This window comes from Dryobates pubescens, chromosome 2 (assembly GCF_014839835.1).
Source record: "Dryobates pubescens isolate bDryPub1 chromosome 2, bDryPub1.pri, whole genome shotgun sequence".
In the NCBI taxonomy this organism is placed as follows: domain Eukaryota; kingdom Metazoa; phylum Chordata; class Aves; order Piciformes; family Picidae; genus Dryobates; species Dryobates pubescens.
The window spans coordinates 14,025,945-14,037,091 of record NC_071613.1 but is presented as its reverse complement, the minus strand read 5'-3'; the positions used below and the strand labels follow the sequence as shown (position 1 = coordinate 14,037,091).

The following is an 11,147-nucleotide window of genomic DNA, read 5'->3' as shown; positions in this document are numbered from 1 at the left end:
GCCAAGGTAGGGTATCTACTTCAATTGGCCAGACCTCCATGCAATCTCATCTCCTCCTCTACTAAGTAAATTCCATTACTTTCATGATTTTGCCTCTTCACAGACTTCTCCACTGGTCTTTGGCCCATGGTTTCCCTCAGTCAGCTTTCTTCAGAGTTGCACTTGAAAGAAAGCACTACTGTCCAGTCTTACCATTTTAATGTAAGTCAGTAAACATTCAGTACTCCTAAAGCCTCAGCTTCCGAAGGAGATTGATTAGATGTTAATATCAGCTACCATTAAGGGGGGAGGGGGGAAGTTTTCTCATTTCTCTTTGGGTTTTGGAGAAAAGCTTGAGAATACCAAAGATGAGCATTCTAGGCTCTAAACCAAGGAGCACACAACATATTCAAGACACTGTTTTTAAAGACCAAAATTTCACTCATCCTATGACTTTTGATCAGAGACTTGGCTGATGACCTGAGTTTACCCTCCACTGCACAGGAGGGGACAGAAGAGAGAGACCTCAGGCAGTCAGGGGATCCCTAAAATGCCTAGTGTCCCAACAGGTGTGCCCCAACATTCAACACTCCTGGAAGATCTACGGCAAAAAACTACTTTCCTCCTGCTTCCATGCCAACGCGTGCAGCAACTACAAGACACAGGACCAGTGAGTCTGAACCTTTCCAGTAATCAACCTGGGCAACCACAGGATGTGATTTCATTGAGCATTTCTCCTTTTTTTTTTTTTTTTAAGAACCCCAACAGATTGCTTCAGGAAATTACTGTAACCCTCTTTTGCCCAGTCACCTGCACCACATTACCGAGACAACCAGACCCACCAAGATGTGTTCGTACAGTGGGCGCTCGCTGCTCGCCGTGTGTGCCCACCGTACACCTTCACACGTTTCCACCATCGAGCTCTCACCACAGGACTGAGAGGCGCAGGCACATGCCGGGCACAGGACCCCCTGGATCCCTCCCTGGGCAAGACTCCTACGGCCTCCACAGGCGTCGCTGGACCCCTGCCGCGGAGGTCGGCCGGTGACGACCCGAGAGGCCCCGGTGGGGCGTCGGCGGCGACCCAGAGGGGCCTGCCCCGCCAGCGCCCCCCAGCACCTAGAGGGCCCGCACCCCACCCCCAGCCCCGGGCGGCGGAAGTGTGTGTAGGGGGCAGTATAGGAATTTCCTGTGACGTCCCGGCCCGGACTCCATTAGGCTGCAGCTGGGCTGAGAGGAGACAAACCCAGCGGGCAGCGAGCGGAGCGGGCCGGGCGCCTGGGGCTGCCGGGCGGGGGCTCAGGGCAGCGGCGGCCGCCATCGCCAGAGGGAGCCCCGAGCGGGCGGCGGCGCTGCCTCCGGGACCCCCGGGGGGCAGAGGGCCCCGCTCCGCCTCCCTTCACCCCCGCCGCCCCCTTCTCGCCCCCCCGGCTTCCCACCACGGCCGCTCTCGGCGAGGAAACTCTGGCCTCCGCTTCCTCCTCCTCCGACTCGGACACCGGCGGAGCCTCCCCGCCCCCGCGGAAGAAAGCCCGGGCCTCCCCGGCGGCGGCGGTGGAGGGAGCAGGAGAGCCCGGGGCTTCCGCGGGCAGAGCAGGCCTCACCTCGTCCCAGTCCCCCTCGCTCTCCGCCGGGCTCGCCCCCGCCGCCGCCCCGCTCAGAGGTAGCAGCAGCAGCGGCGTTGGCAGCGCCATGCAGGCCAACGGGGCAGGAGGGGGCCAGCAGCAGCAGCCGCCGCAGGGTCCAGCGGGCCCGGAGCTGGGCTGCTTGAGCGCCCAGAACGGCGAGGCCTCGGCGGGCACGGCCGCCGGCGACCAGCTGGCCCATGCCAACGGGTTGCTGCCCTCGGCCAACAGCGGCGGCGGCAGCAGCCCCGGCGGCCTCAGTGTCAACAACGGGGTGCCCTCCGCCGGGGGCCCCGGCCCGGCCGCTGCGGAGCTGGGGGGCGGCAGTAGTGGCAGCGCCCTGAAGAAGAAGAAGCGGCTCTCGCAGTCCGACGAGGACGTTATCCGGCTGATCGGGCAGCACCTCCACGGCCTGGGCCTCAAGTAAGTGGCCGCCGCCGCGGAGACGGGGAGGCCGCGGTGGGGGAGGGCAGCTCGGGGGGAGAACCTTCCCTACCTGTGCTGCCCGGGGTGCCCTGACCGAAGGGCCGCCGTGGAGTCGGGGAAGGCCCTGCGCACACGCCCCGCTGGTCCTCATCTCCGTCCGCGGGGAGGGGGCGGCAGGGTCTGGCGCGGGGTCACAGGAGGCCGGTGGTCCCCGCGGAGGATGTCCCGCCCGAAGTGCAGTGCTGGGGCGGGGGGGAAGAGGGGGGGTGGCGTTTGGAAGGGCCCTCTCTTGTGAGGGGCGGAAGGGTGGCAAAAACTGCCCTGTCGCAGCTGGGTAGTCCCCAGACAGGAGACACCAGTGGCTGGGTACGAGGCAGGGCAGTGGGGCAGGCCTGCTCGCAAAAAAACACCCCAACAAACCGGAGCCGGAGATGTGTTTTCCAAGCCTGTGTTGGCCAGCTCAGTGTCTGCGAAGGGACAGGCTGGGAGAGTCCTCTGCCAGGGATGGCAATATGGAAGTCGAATTGCACACCGATAAGGGTAGATCAATACAGACGTGTTAGTCGAGGAGAAGTTATCTAGTAAACATAATGGAGCCTGCAGCTGGGCGTGGGGGAGCAGCTTTTTGCAGATCAGCTCCAAGATTTGGCTTGTCAGCTCAGAGGAAGCAAGCACAAACTAAACTGCCACTTAAACAGGCTGTTTGGTTTCACTCTGAAAACCTTCCTGAAGGCCCCTGCAGATTTGTGCTGGACATACGTTTTTCATAATAAGATTATCTGTAGACTCGAAATGAGCATGTTGGCCCTTTCTTAAAATCAGAATAAGGAAAATATTTCCCAGTGGAGTAGGGGAAGCCTAAGAATTTAGTCACGACACTCACTTGGAGAGTAAAGCAAAGGCCAACACGTCATAGTTTTAGGAGGAGGCTAGAGAAGTCCTGCAAAGTCTTCGTGTAGCTACCACAAAAGAATTCTTCAAAACCGTCTGGAATGGGGCAGTTATAAAGAACTTAGCACATACAATAAATTGCCTCTGACACAAGAGGCAAGTGTACAGCAGCAGACAACTCGTGACCGTTCATAGACAACACCACAGTAAATAAGCTATTTTTAGTGTAAAAGGGGGAGGGCTACAGGTTCATGAGTTTGTTTATTTTATTTTAAGGGGCCAGTCTTTCAAAACGTGATGAAGAAGAAAAAGTTATGCCTGTTGCAGATCTAGCAGATCTCTATGTTCCCCTTTTGGGTGGGGTGGGAGGGTACAGGGGATAGTAGCCAGTAGTTAACAGCTTTTTAGTCTGCATCTTCCTTCACGAAGTTTATCTTCTGTGCAGGGATGGATGTTTGTGGTGGCTGGTAAGTCACATACTTTATGGTACTTTAGCAAAGTTTTCAAGCTCATTAATAACTTGCTTTAGATGTAGGTAGCTGTTTACATGCCTCAGGCAGCTGAGGGTCTTTTCAAACAAGCATCTGAATCTGGTCATAAGTAGTCTTTCTTTATTGAAGTTGCTTTTAAATATGGTTAACTGTTATCGTAGCAGGCGGTGTATTTGTGAGGGTAAAACTGGTCGGGTTTTTTTACACTGTATCTCTCCTGCAGCCAGACTGTTGATCTTCTCATGCAAGAGTCAGGATGTCGTTTAGAACATCCTTCTGCTACCAAATTCCGCAATCATGTCATGGAAGGAGAATGGGATAAGGTAACGTAGGGCTTATAGGACTGTATTAACCACCGTTTAAATTTATAGTATCTGTGAGAGAATTAAAAATCCACCCTCCTTACGTACTTTTTTGTTTTGTTTGTTTTGTTTTGTTTTTTCTTATGCCAATTTCTGCAGGCTGAGAACGACCTGAATGAACTTAAGGCCTTAGTGCATTCGCCGCATGCAATTGTGGTAAGAGGCACACTTGAACTCTTTCAGAGCTGTGTAGTTGGACTAATTGTAGTGGTGTAATCTTTCACTATGGAGTTGGCTGTCCATAGCTCTTGTCTTCTATTTTTTGCTTGCTTTAAGCAATTTGCATGCTATCTCCAACGTCATACTAACTTGGACTTTCTTAATGGTTTTTGTAGAACGTGAGATAGGCAGCCCAAAAGTATTGACGCTAGTATTTGGTGTAGTGAATGTTTAAACTTTGTTAAACATACTTGACTGGTAAAATATAATTCCTGTAACAGTCCTAAAATAGGTCAATTTCCATAGGAATTGCCTATGTTGAATCCTAATTTCAAACTTGAAATACTTTTCTCAATCCTAGTTTCCAGGAGTTAGTTTTCTTGAGGGAAGAGAAGTTCAGAAACAAAATACAGTAATACTAGTGTGGGATTGGCATTGTAATAGCACATTTCAAGAACATAGAGGCTGCTATGGACCATGAACAATACTGTTGCTTTTCCAGATGGCTTCTAAAGAGCAAAATGCATTTGGATTGCTGTTTGGGATTTTATTTAGAGCTTTTTCTCTTTGGCTGGCGTTTTTTTGTTTTGTTTTTAAAGATGAACCTAGAAATAAAAGGTTGGTAGATCCTGTGACTTGACAATTACAATTTGTGTTATGATGTCACTGACTTTGAGGAAAGTATTTCTTGTTTTGCTGTTTCTCTATCAAGATGAAAATCATTACTTAGCTCTTCAAACAGCTTGTTGTGTTTGAACGTTTATTTTAATGAAATGAAGTTAGAACACCTATGGTCACTTGAGAAGAAAGCGATGTCAAAGTGTTTTGAAGTGTCTGGGACTGTAAACAATGAAGAATCAGCTGATGGCTGCTTAGCTCTACTTCTAGCTGATTCATTTGTTGTCAAGACAATTTCCTGTCTGGTGGGGGAGGGTGAGAAAGAACAGGAAGTGAAGTAGGAAAAACAGATGTTTAACAAAACATCAGAGGGCACTTGAGTGAAGTTTACATTTGGTCAAAGCTTAGCACCTCTTAATCAGACTAGTAGTTCACCCTCTCTTTTCTCAAAGACCCAATCTCTGTTCAAATAGTTTCGAGTATTTCATGCAGCTTTCAATAGCTCCTGGAGACTGAAAGTATGAAACCACTGTATGTGAATATGAGTGGTCATCAAAAGTTGGAAACATGAGAAAATCTGCCTCAAAAGTTATCAGGTTTCTCTCTAGCACTGAAGTGTTTTACATGCTGGGGAGTTGAGATTAACTGAGTATCAGCATTTTATGGGTTTGGGAACTTAATTTGAGGAAAAGGGATATTTTCCTGATGCTGTTGTGCAGGTCTCAAAGCATGCTACTGTTTAGTGTTGATTTATAACTGCTTGAATAAAATTTGGTGCAACAAAAATACTTGGTCTATACTGAACTTTACTCGAACCAAATATCAACTATTTTCTTAAAGTTGTTCTCCTTTATATAAACTTCCAATCGTTTAAAACAGATCAGTGTTAAGTGTCTTACATCTGTGTAAGGCAATACTGAGTTGCAAGGACAAGTTGAACTTAGTGCATGTCTCCACCTCCCTCCTCTCCTGGTCTTTTATAGGTAGTTGAGATCATGGGTGGGTATTAGTATAGTCAGCACCTGAAAAACTGGAGAAAGATCCTTGCAGGTAAGGAGGGATGTTTTATGCTCTGTAGGTAATCCTGGCTGCAAGAAATTCAGAGCTAATAAAGGTGGTACATGTCTTGATTTAGAGAAAGCCCAAAGATGATGCTGCAGCAGGTAGCTCTTCAAAAACAGAAAATTAGATTTTGGGTTTCCTGACTTGTGACTCACACTGTATGACTGGATGTTTCAAAAATGTGTGCATACAAGAAGAATGGGTACCTAAAAGTTGAGGTGACACAGTGTTTAACAAAATAGGGTGTGTATGTGCAAGGTTTATTTTTGGTTAGTGGTTTGTGGTTTGGGTTGGTTGTGGTTTTTTGTTCCTTATAGTTAATATGACCTGAACAAAATAACCAGGATATGTAGATGCTTTTGAAATGTCTGGTCAGTGAAGGGGGATGGGTATGTATTTTAAGGAAACTAAAACAGAAGTAGAATTTTTATTTCTGTTAAGTGCTGTAAGTTCTACAGGTGCCATTAGCCATTTCATGTTTAGTCTTTCAATTTGTAAGCCTTTGATGCCATGTGTTGTTATCCTGGGGGGTAGAGGGGAGCACAAACCAGCCTATTTCTATTTGTGTCAACCCAGCTGACTGCTGTGTAGTGTGATTAGTCATGTTTGCTTTTCTAGCACATAAGATATAGCTGTCTTGAGACAATCTGTAGGAAAACTTTATAGTTGATTCAAGCATGTTATTTTACCTTGAGTAACACTTAAAAAATACCAACTTCAAGCCAGCCTGAGGTTTTGCTTACTTTAGGGCTATTCAAGCATCTGTGTTGGATAACTAATTTAACCTAGGAAGAAACATGGAGATTATTCCTCCATATAACTTCCTCCACAGAGATTATATTTGTGGAATGTATTTTGAGATCACCCTTTTTCTTTTTATGTATGGCTTTCCTCTATTCTTGAAAGTATACAGCCTGCAGCAGGCAATACAACAAAAAAAAAGTGATTTATACCTTGTTGTTTGAGCAAAGTGCTCCACCTGCCTGTGTGGTGTCTCTTTTGCTACCAGCATTAATGGAACGAATTTGGTATGGTTGAAGCCGTGTTAAATGCTACAGGCCAGCATATTTTCTGCTTTTTACATATCAAATCAAATGTTTACATTTTGGATTGTTTTTCAGGGCTTTTATCAGTGTTTTACAATGCTATCAAAGTAATGAAAATTGAGGTCTTGGTTCTGCAGGCTTTATGCAGATAGCTACTAAGTTGAGCATGTATTTTATTTACCTTCAGTTTCAGTAATGTTTATTTACTTTGAATTCTTAGCACAGTTAAAAAAACTTGTGATGGAGCTTACTAAGATATGCATGTCAAAAATTAAACTATAAATCTAATCCTAAAGTTAGGTTATTATGCATTAAATGTGTAAAGATTTGCTAATGTAACTAATCAAAATGGCCCTTTTTTTTTACTGTGGTAGGATGGGTTGTCCTACCATTTTCAGTCATGTTGCTGAGGCTTTCACCTTTGGTTACCTAGTGCTGATGAATCATAATGCAGGCAAAACTTCCTAGAATTTAAGATTCTGCAAGGGGTTTCCCTACTAACAATTAGGACAATGAAGGAGTAAGGTACTAAACATTTGTATTAGTAATGGAAGGTTGTAGTTTGAAGAAAGCTAAGTGCTAACAGTACATACATGGAAAACAACCCAAAACTCCCTTGTAAATCTATTGACTTGATCTTAGTTTTGCCTCAGGGTGATTGGAGGTTCTGTTTAAATAATAGCTCCTAGAAACAGCAGCACTTTATCCTCATCTTCTGTAGAACTGAAAGACAGGATGAGGTAATTGAACAAAACCAGCCAGACTGCACTGCTGAAATGGTTGCATTGAGTTCTTCATGGGGCCTACAGAGTAAAGAATCTATGCTATAGCATAAGCAATGCTGGTGTCTACATTTAAATAATTCATAATTACACTCTGTACAGTTGAACATTGATTGCAAGTACTAAGATGATAACAATAAATCCTAGGCATGGTATAGTTTGGATTATGATCATTTTTATTTCTCTTCTTTGGTGGGCATCTAAAGAATATGGGGAATGAGTAAGCTGTTCTTGTGGGTGCATTGCGTCAGATTAATTTTATACTTGTTCTCTTCTACTTGTAGTGAGGTGTTTGCTTTTACAGTGACAAATGTTGTAAGCATTTTCTTCTTCTGGAAGAGGTGACAACTATGTCACAACTGTGGTTCTTGCCTGCCATGAGATGATGATATTGGCAGTAAATGGCGGTACTGTGAGTAGGGGATGTAAGTAGTTGAGGGGAAGATGAAGACAAAATTTAGTGGCTTGGTGAAATCTATTTGTCAGCAGTCAATAGTGTCACAGAAATAAGTAGTAGGAGGCTGTGCATGCCCTGATATTAAAAATTGCTTGAAATGTGATGCCACTGGTGTGTGACTTTTGCCTGAAGGAGGACGTATTCATGCCATTGAGTATGCTGTAGGGTAAGTTTGGGATCAGTTATCAAAATAGCATAGATAATCAACTTAATTTTCCTATCAACACTTAGTCCCTGTCTTTTGCTATAGATGAGTTAGTTTACAACTGCTTATCTCTTATTCTCATTTTGCATTATGTTAACATCAGACTCCTTCAGAGAGTGTTACTGTGGTGTTCTGGAGGCTTTTATGTTCTGATATGTAAGTCACACATGGCGCTGGAAATTGTACTTTCTAATCCATAACTGCAGTTGTACCTCTTTGGATCACTTGGCAACAGCATTCTGCATGGTAGTGTTCCTGTAATGCTTCCATGGAATTGTTGGGACTGCTTTACAAAAACTGGTTTATAGAGGGGTTTGCTCTTTTTTAAACTACTAAATAAATGAAAATGCCAAACCCTAAAAAAGGGAGGGAGAAAGAGTAATTAGGTACAGATACATTTAAGGGAAAAATGATACAAAATTAATCAATATTATGTGTAGTGAATGGAGAAGGAAGAGTTGGAGGGATTATATTTTTTTTATTGCAAACTGGAAATATCAGACTAACTTTTAATCTGGTGGTGATCATCAGTGTGAGGCGGCTGAGAGGTATATGATACATGGTTGCTACCTGAGCATCTCCATGCATCCTTGTGAGCACCTGCATATCTGGGAGAGGAAGCTCTTGCCCCTCTTGCTGCCGGTATATAAGGAAACAGCATGAGATCTGCTGGGCCACTGCATGGGAACCAACCACTGAGGCTCTAAATGATTGGGATGACATTTTGGGTTTCAACATCAGAACACCACAAAATGTTGTCTTGTTTGGAAAAACTGTCAAGTGATGCTTAAACAAACTCAACACCTGGGTAGGAAATGTAACCTGAGTTGGCCTATCGTGTACGGAGTGCTACCGACATGTTTGAACATCAGTCATCTTTCCTGTGTAATGTTTTATGCTTCACAAAGCTGTGTGGTAAGTTAATAGCCCTGTATGTGGAAACTTGATTCTTCTGAAGGACTGAGCATCTCTGGAAGCTAAAGCTACTTTGTGTTTTAACTTGGGATTTTACATATAGTAAGCTTTAAACTTCTGTGTAAGCTTTACTTGGACAGAGGCATCTTAAGCTTCCTGATTGTTCCTCTACTCAAGGAGGCTAGCAGTGTGTTTGAACCAATGTAAACATTGACCAAATATGAGCATGAAAATAGTGAGGTGCTTGAGATCTGACAAAGCAAAGGAAACCAGTGATTGAACTGGTGATGTCTTCATTAGAAAAAGAACTGTAATTATTCCACTTTACCTCCATTCTGTTTCTCACTGTTCTGTCCAAGTATGTATATTTTTCTTTAACCTGGTGAGTGTTGTGGACCAGAAGTGCCTTTTTCTCTCTGATAACTGCTAGCCATAAAGATGATGTTGAAACACAGAACAGTTAGTTTCCTCCAGAAACAGTGTTTCTACTAAATTGCTATTACAAGTTTTGAGAACTTCAGAGGGTTGGTTTTGAATATAGCAAGTGAATACCTGATTTAGGAAGTTTAGTCAATGCACAGAAATTTGTTCTTAGAATAATTGGCTTTATTTTAAATGGTAACAACCTAAAACTGCAAGATGAAAGAACACTATGAAATAGCAGTGATTAAATTCTGAGAAGAGATTCTTAAATAAAGGGAACTACTGATTACTTTTTTTTCTGTGACCCTGAAAAAGTACACAGCCCCCAAGGAAAACAGCTTAACATGGAACCAAAACCTCAGGCAGTGTCAATTAGTTACTGCTATATGTTATGCAGCTATGCAAACAATCCATGTCAGCTCCTGTAAGCAATATGAGGACTTGAGTTGGCTGCTTGTCTTCTGTGCTGTCATGTGGTCTTAAATATGTGATTAGCTGCTTTTGAGTGCTTTTCATGAGAAAATGTGAGATTGGGAAGCCTATTCAATTAAGGGTTTGAAAAATGGTGACTGCAAAGGGAGTGAATTTGAGACAAATGGAAAAGGGGATCTGAAAAGTAAGGTAGGAAGATACTTGGAGCCCCATAAGGCAGAAAGGAGGTTAATGGATAACTTAATTGCTGCAATGTTGTTGAAAACCCAGCAAAAAGAAGTAATGAAACATTACATATAGCTGTATTTCTGAAGGGCATAGTAGAATGGTTTCTACTGTTCTGTTTAGGCTCAAACGTTTTCTGAAACTTCAGTCAACCTTTTTCCCCTGACTGCTGCTTTCTGTCATGTCAGAGGATGAAGTTTTTGCTGCTGCAGCAGAAGTACCTGGAGTACCTGGAGGATGGCAAGGTCCTGGAGGCACTTCAAGTTCTGCGCTGTGAACTGACGCCTCTGAAATACAATACAGAACGCATTCATGTCCTCAGTGGGTAAGTGCTTGCACTTTGAAAGCTCTTTCAGGGGAATTTTCTAAGGAATTGTATAGCTTTAGAGGGCTGACATGGTAAAAACTCAAATTGTATTAAAGCTGTTATCCTGTTCATTAATAACCTGTAATGAGATGTGCTAAAATGGTGAGTAAAGACTATTCAGTAGACAGCGTTCTGTGTTGGATGATTGAAAACAACATGATTTATGATTTGCTTTTATAGTACTAGAACCCAAATTAACACATGTATGGTCATCTGATCTTGAGAATTGCTAGCCTGTTCTATATAATTAAGCAGGTGACTCTAGTCTGTTTTGTGCTTAGATGAAAATAAGAATTTCTATCCTCTCCAAAATCTGTTTGTGTTTTTTCTGTTGTCACTCTGTAGACATTTGTTCTGAAGATGACTGGTTATGCAGAATAGTCCCCTGCCTTTTTTCCCCCCATCAGTCTCAATCTTAAGTCACCTGTTTCCAGTTCATTAAGAATATTATGGTGTACATCATGCTTAAAAGTGAGAAGAAGGATTCTAGAAACACTTGGTCTGTTGGTGTGTGTGCACTTGTTTTTTTAAACAGGTATCTGATGTGTAGCCATGCAGAAGACTTGCGTGCAAAAGCAGAGTGGGAAGGGAAAGGAACAGCTTCCAGATCTAAACTTTTGGACAAACTCCAGAGTAAGATGTTCTAGTGTTCAGAATTTATTCTCATCTCTGTAAATCCAGT

At 44.1% G+C, this 11,147-nt stretch overlaps 1 protein-coding gene across 2 annotated transcripts in view; it reads left to right on the top strand.

Moving 5' to 3' along the window:
- The first annotated feature begins 1,214 nt into the window (after positions 1 to 1,214).
- Positions 1,215 to 11,147, top strand: part of WDR26 (WD repeat domain 26) — a 31,383-nt gene continuing 21,450 nt past the window's right edge. For both annotated transcript variants that reach the window (XM_054170428.1, XM_054170422.1), the window contains exons 1-5: positions 1,215 to 2,027; positions 3,636 to 3,735; positions 3,874 to 3,930; positions 10,287 to 10,423; positions 11,001 to 11,098. In XM_054170428.1, the coding sequence (XP_054026403.1) occupies positions 1,672 to 2,027; positions 3,636 to 3,735; positions 3,874 to 3,930; positions 10,287 to 10,423; positions 11,001 to 11,098 (748 nt within the window). In that variant the 5' untranslated portion in view covers positions 1,215 to 1,671. The remainder of the gene's footprint in view (positions 2,028 to 3,635; positions 3,736 to 3,873; positions 3,931 to 10,286; positions 10,424 to 11,000; positions 11,099 to 11,147) is intronic.